Source organism: Aplysia californica, unplaced genomic scaffold (genome assembly GCF_000002075.1).
Source record: "Aplysia californica isolate F4 #8 unplaced genomic scaffold, AplCal3.0 scaffold00996, whole genome shotgun sequence".
In the NCBI taxonomy this organism is placed as follows: Eukaryota; Metazoa; Mollusca; class Gastropoda; order Aplysiida; family Aplysiidae; genus Aplysia; species Aplysia californica.
The window spans coordinates 104,655-111,676 of NW_004798266.1; the positions used below are offsets into that span (position 1 = coordinate 104,655).

Genomic DNA, 7,022 nt, shown 5'->3' on the forward strand with positions numbered 1-7,022 from the left:
GAGGGGGGAGGGGGGAGGGGGAGTTGGTCTAACTGTAAACACGCATGAACATCTATACTCATAAGTTGTATATATGCGACATGTATGGTGATATTATGTTGTTTCTAAATGTGAGTGTAGTTGTAGGCGTAGTGTAATCACTGTGACCGAAGCATTTAATCTAAGTATTTTTTGTGTACAATCAGTCTCTTTTGGTATGGTTATTTTGAAATCGGATTCTTGAAGAAGCTTTGATGTGGTGGAGCAGACGTTTGACGAAACTGTTTGAAATGATAATAGTTAAACGTCTATTTCTTAAGACAGATTCGCCAATTTCCTTTTCTTTCCCTCGATCCCATTTTCAAAAAATCATTTTTATTATATAAACATTTAAGACTATGTAAAAATATACGAAGTGAAACACCAACTACTGAATAATTATTACAAAAGGAATTAAACAAGTTATTGTCTCTAGTTATGATATGATATTTTTTGTGTGTTTTCCTACGAAGTCTCTATGCTTCTCACAATCTTAGCTTCAGTGAAGTGCTTTTCTACTCGTACCACCAAATTTGTCGTTTTGGTTCTAGTTGCTGTTCAGCCAGCATGCTCTTCTTTTTATTTCTTATCGATATGTCAAAGAGTTCCCATATAACATGTTTTGGTTCTGGTTCAAGTGATGCTTTGCATGTGATGTTTTGTTGCTCGTTTTTGAAAAAGTTTCGGGTGAACCGCAGAGACAGAACAGGTAACAGACAGCCCAGTAAGCGAGTTAGAAGGTGTTGATCTACTGAATTGGCTAGTTATACAGCCTTGGAAAACGTGAACTCTTAAAGATCGAATGCGCTTTTTTTAAAAGCAGATCCACTTTCCATTAAAACTGGTAGAAATGGCCGAAGTTCCCCTTTATTCTTTTCAAATAGTATTGTAGCTTGGTCATTTCAGCGACATATTTCATCTGTCATCTCTGCTAGTTACGCTTTTCCGCTCCTCTCACGATTTCTTTGGAGTACCCTATAAGGTAGGGAGGAGGGAAAGTATTGCATTTGGAGAAACGCTTTCTTCCAACTGAGAGTCATAAATTGCGACTGTACACCTCAAAACACACATAGTATTAGGTCGATAAGCCCGAAGTCATGGTAACAACGGTGAGATGGGAAAACGTTAAATGAGACACAATGAACAAGTAAATCAGTCCTTTGCTCCTCCTGAAGAGTTGCTTTATGAATTACATGGACAATAAATCAGACTCCTATCTTTTAACAATCGTAACTGTTTCATTTGAAGACATTCACGCACCTGCAAACTAAACAGATACGCCAAACTCTGATGATGTAGCTACTTTTTCTAAGGATAGATTGGCATACATAGACTAACCAGTATCTCCCCAGATTCCCCCACAGTTTGACAAGCTTCATTTCCACTCTAAACTCGGTTTCAGCTTTTTTCTCATGTTCCTGTCTCTACATCTAATTTCTCTCTCCCCCCCCCCCCATATGTCCAGGGGGTTTCTGTTTCAGGATTCATAATATACTATTTTCAGGACATTGAGAGGCACAGGCTTTGTACACATGTCTTTATTATTTTCGATGAAATGTGTAATTTGTTTAACGCCTCTTTTAAAACAGAAAGAAGATAAGGATCTTCTCTCTCTGGTACAGCTAAGCCAGAAGGGTGGTGAGCCATGTCTTATCTTTAAAAGAAAGCAAGTAAAAAATTAAGGTCAAATTCGAGCTGACGCACCGATAGATCAGTTGAAATCGAGCTGGACTATCCTGCGGATGACCTTGGTTCGAACTGAAAAGGACATCTTTAATGTTCGGTTGTGTGAGAAGTTTTCTTTGCTCTTTGCCACCTCAGCTCTGTTCCATTTCGAGATGGACGTTGCATTTGGAGGTCTTGACTCTTAAAAAGTCTTACAGTCTTAAAACTAGCGTTAAACAAATGCCACACCATACCATCAAACAGTCTATCCTGATAGTTTTGGACAAAAACTATCCTAACATTGCAATTCTCCACACTTATCGCCGAGTCTCTGAAGACGAAAGCCATGTTGATATAGAGAGAAACAGAATGCAGATTTCCTCCCCTCAGCCCGACAGATCTCCCTCGAGTGTGGCCTTAGCGCCTTCACAACAGATCTCAGCCACATCCCCATGTCCCAGCGATGTACTGCCACAGAACTACAGGCTCAAGTACCGCTCGCAGACTTTTGCCTTTGGCTTCCATAGAACAGAACGCTCCAAGGTAACCGTGTTACAATGGTTTTGTTGAAAAGAACTGCGGACAATATATTATAATGTTGATTCATGAGTTACTTTGTTCTTCGTGATTTAAATTATCTTCACAAACAATATTGATTCATGGGTTATTTAGTTCTTCATGAATTGAGTTATCGCGGTGGTTTTGAAGAAAATACCTTCTTCCTTCAAGGAGTGATCTACAAACCAAAGTCTTCGGAAATATCCTTAATAAAACTTGGTTTTGAAATATGTGTATTGTGTTGTTGGCTGTCCCCTTATACAGTTGGATCAGAGCCAAGCTGATCGGTAGAGTCATGTAACTGATGTTGTTTTTGAAAATATTATTATGCTGTAAGTATTGTACGTTTCTGACAATTTATTTCTAATGTTTTTGAAGATTATGAAACTATTTTGTCCAACACATTAGATTACAAAATTATTCTGTTATTAGGGTCTTGCCTTTTGCTGTAGTCACTACAAGCATGTATGAAGTTAGTTTTTTTAAATTGTGCTATTATAATGTAAAGGTTTAATTTATGTAGCCATATGAACTATTGCCTTAAACAACCGCTTTATCGACTGACAAATGTTTGTTGAACACTGCCGGGAAACAGGCGTTTGACTAGTTCATAAAACTGAATTAACTTTACATTGTTAATGCACTCAGTATGTATGGTGACCTTAGTTGCTAGACATTTTTATACATTTGTTGGACACGTTTTTCTTTTCCTTCTTTTTATTTTTTTTTACATAGTTTCAGTTATGCTTCACACCTGCTTTTACACATGTCCCCACAATATTTTGAAATTTCTTTTCTTTTGGTTGTGAGCCTTGTTTAAGATCTTCTATGTAAGAGAAACGTTATGTTTTCCAAAAGTTATGTTTATCATACACCCGTTTTGATTTGTTTTTACCAATACAGAGTTTTCCTCGTGGTAGGTTTGTATCGCAGTTGATCTCATTTGCACCATAGGTAGTGCATGCGTCACATAATATGTTGAATGTTGAATAGCAGAAACATGTTTTTCATTATTTTCATTTCTTAGAATATAAAGTGTACAATACTGTGTTGCTATCATATTGGCCTAGATATTTAAAAGAACACATCATTGTCACTTACCCCTTTATTCAAACTGTGTGTGTATGTAGCCTCTGTTTGGTTCGTTCCATATTGAAGTCATATTAGACCAAAGCAACCGCGTGCCCGAATTCCAATCAATTGCTCATTGGTAAAATAAGATAAGTTTAGAAAACTTTATTGAGATATTACGTGGAATTATATTGCGCAAACACTGGTAAGTTTGAAAAAGACTGATCTCTGAGCTATAAGAGTTTCGTGAAGTCAAACAGTGAGACTCAGTTAGACCTATACCCAGTTGTAGAGTGGCATTACGGGAGTTTATAATTGTCTATTTTCGGTCTTATTATACTGGTCTGCCTACCATCCAGCTTGCCCCTGTATCAGACGTCTGTTTTCTTGACCCCACCCACCTCTTTGTTTTGGTTTTTGTCCTTGTTTTTTGTGGTCTATTTGCCGCCTCCTCTTCTTTGTCTGTCTCAGTATATTATTACGTACGTGTCTGTGCGCCTGTGAGTTTTACTTTTATTCTCTCTCTCTCTCTCTCTCTCTCTCTCTCTCTCTCTCTCTCTCTCTCTCTCTCTCTATCCCTCTCTCTCTGTCTCTCACCCCACCCCCCGCTTCCGAATGTTCATATTGCTTTAAAACTATCCCTTAATACATAATACCATACAATGTGTTTTGGCATTTCTATAGCCCTACGATAATCTCCACTTTAACTCTTCCTTCTTTTCCTCTCCTTTGATATGACTTCAACAGACCTTCTTAGGAATAAAGGTGGAAAAAGACTTGGAGCGTCGACAGAAAGACCGGAAGGGAAGAAGAGTCCAGTTCGGGGAAGTAACTCCACAAAGTACAACTCAGTTTGGCAAGCAGTGCTCTCCCTTCCACGCGCTCACCACACCGGTATGCAAGGCTTCACTGGTTGGGCTTTCAGTGCGGCGCGTGTGTGTGCGTGTGTGTGTGTGTGTGTGTGTGTATTTGTGTGTGTGCGTGTATGTGTGTGTGTGTGTGTGTGTGTGTGTGTGTGTGTGTGTGTGTGTGTGTGTGTGTGTGTGTGTGTGTGTGTGTGTGTGTTTGTGTATGTGTGTGTGTGCGCGCGCGCGCGAGTATGTGTTTAAAGCAAAAACCCACAACACACTCTGTTAATAGGAGGTTTAATTCCCCTAGTCCCCTCTCCTCCTATCCACCTCGTAGTTGCAGGTGGAGATTCTCCTCTGAATTTGAAAGCATAGATGTACATAAATTGTGATATCTTTTTGTGCTTCACCCTTTTTCTCTTCTTCATTCTTACACGTGGAATATGTCTGCTGGATTGCGTGCAGAAAAACAAAATTTCGAAAGCCTTGCTGGGCGTTCTTGAAATAGAGAAGCTTTTCATGATTCTCTGTCTTCTTAGCTGGGTCCTAAAATGGGTATCTTCTCCTCCTAAATAACTGATATCGAAAGGGGCGAAAAATCCTAGCTAAATCCAATGGTTTTTAATATCAATTTGAGTAAATTTTTTTCCCTCAAGTATATACGAAAGGGCCTTTTCCTGTTAATCCCGTATTTCTTTGATCTGTTCACTGCTTCGCCTGAAATTTGAGAAACTCTTTGGTGATAATATAATAACTCACGTTTAGAAGTGGAGGTGTTAATCCATACCGTTTTGTTCCCGCCCCAGACCTGGCGCGAGGTGGAGCTCCCTGACGACATCCCACTGTCCCAGAGAATGCTCAACCGTGGTTACACCGGCAAAAACCTCACCATCAACGACATCAAGTCCATGGACTTCTCCTACGGTCTTCCTGAAACGCCCCCACAGACTCGGGGCCAGACCCCGGGTAACGCCAGAGGCCTGAGTACCCCGGGCCAGCCTCTGTCTTCTCGTCAGGACAAAGGTGCCCGCTTGTTGCTCCCGCCTATCAAATCTGGACGGTCAAAATCAAGTTCGAGCAGTGTGCGCGGGAGTGTAGGTGGGTTGAGGAAGTCATCCACCGTGCTGTGAGGGGATGTTTTATTCTACTGCCATAATATGCTGTGCACGCACCGACACTCTACGAAGTCGAACGTCATACTTTGTAGTCACCAACCGTCCTAATCCTTTTAATAAAAATGAAATCTCTGCTTTGATTAGCTTCAGGTACAAGTGCAAATAAAACTTTGATCAAATTCTCTAAAATCTCGCCAAGCATCATTGCCATTCCCTTTCTTCTTTTCCCCCTAAATCATCTTGATGTTCCAGCCAGAGAAACTGAATTCATAAAGCTGGGTAAACTTGACGAGCTCAGTCATCCATAAATATGTATCGTGTTTTTTTTGTTCAGTTGACTTGGAATTTTTGGACTGGGTTTGATTCTGTACAGTACCAAGCAGTTTGTCCAGACCTACGTAAACGCTTCTAATGCTCGACGAGTTTCACTCTCTCCAATAGGTGACATCACTGTCGAGTTGTGAACCCCCAATCGCGGTGTCGTAATTCACGTTCTTTTGATGAAATAAGTTTATCTTTCCAGTATGGTTAATTTGCTCAACTGTTTGGACATTAGAGCTGTTGTATTTAAAGTGTCACTCTAATATTTGTCTCCTAAGGGCTTGAACATAAATACTTTCCAGTGGGAGAACCTAGCTCCTGACAGACCCAGCTGAAGAGCAACAGTCACAATGGGCAGACAAGCATAATATGAGGCTTCTGGAATAAAAAATGCTGAACCAAGAGAGAAGCCCAAAAGCTGCCCGCATCCACAAATGAAAGTGAAGCTTTTAAATGTTCAAAATGTGGCAAATTTTTCTATGTCCGAATTGGTCTCATCGGCAACAGCAAAAGCCGTAAGTCATCTTAATTTCTTCTAATTCTTCTATTTAGCTGGAGAAATATTTTCTTTCACGGATGTATTGGTCATCGTCTGACATTGAAAGACGAGCTGTTATTGTTGTAACACTTGTAGTGCTCTCTGAAACATTCATTCTACTATCAGAGTCTATTTTCAGAACCCACGGTATGCCTTCGCCTTATACCCACGGTTAGAACCCCACTCCCATCTTTTAATTCAATGAGTAAAAGCACATCCCCCCAAATAAACTGCTTTTTTCAAATTGTTGTCTGGTGCCTCAGTTCACAGTTTACACACTAGGAATGTATATTTTACATAATCATATAGATATTTTTCTTTGCACGTAAATAGTTCTGTTTTAATCCGTCCTCATGCAATTCGCATTACTTTGTTGTTCACTTTGTGAGAGACCAGTCTTTCCGAATTAAGGTAAAAGTGCCGTCCAGTTGTAAAGACATAGTATTTAATATTTATGAATATGTTGTATGTTACGCACTACAGCAAGGTTTCTTTTCTTAATAAATATCTTGTAAAACAGTGTTTTCTAAATGTCTTTCCAGCACTATTGTCATGATCTGAGTTGTGAAGTCATGTCTGTGATACAGGTTTTAAATGTAATGCGGTCAAATCTAGGTTTATTTTTGAATAAATAAGAGACCACTTGTTAATGCTGTGTGTTCATGCGTTTTTCATTATTTTATTTTTGAGACATTGGCGGGAACATCACAAAACATGTCTCACCACTGCCCCAATGTAGCAACATGCGTCGGAAACAAACTTATTATACAAAATAAGAAACAACACCCCCCCAAACAAAAATGTTAGATAAAAACAAAACAAAATTACAACAACACACGCTAAAAAAATATACAGCATTTGTATTTTTGCATTGTCCTTTGATTTGTC

The 7,022-nt window shown here is 39.4% G+C and overlaps 1 protein-coding gene across 1 annotated transcript in view; it reads left to right on the forward strand.

Annotated features, from left to right (window-relative positions):
- Nucleotides 1-6,784, forward strand: part of LOC101845966 (WD repeat-containing protein on Y chromosome) — a gene marked incomplete in the record, with an annotated part of 82,313 nt that extends 75,529 nt beyond the window's left edge. The window contains 3 exon segments of the mRNA XM_035973096.1: nt 2,074-2,226; nt 4,060-4,206; nt 4,967-6,784. Of these exon segments, the coding sequence (XP_035828989.1) occupies nt 2,074-2,226; nt 4,060-4,206; nt 4,967-5,290 (624 nt within the window).
- Between the last annotated feature and the right edge of the window lie 238 nt (nt 6,785-7,022).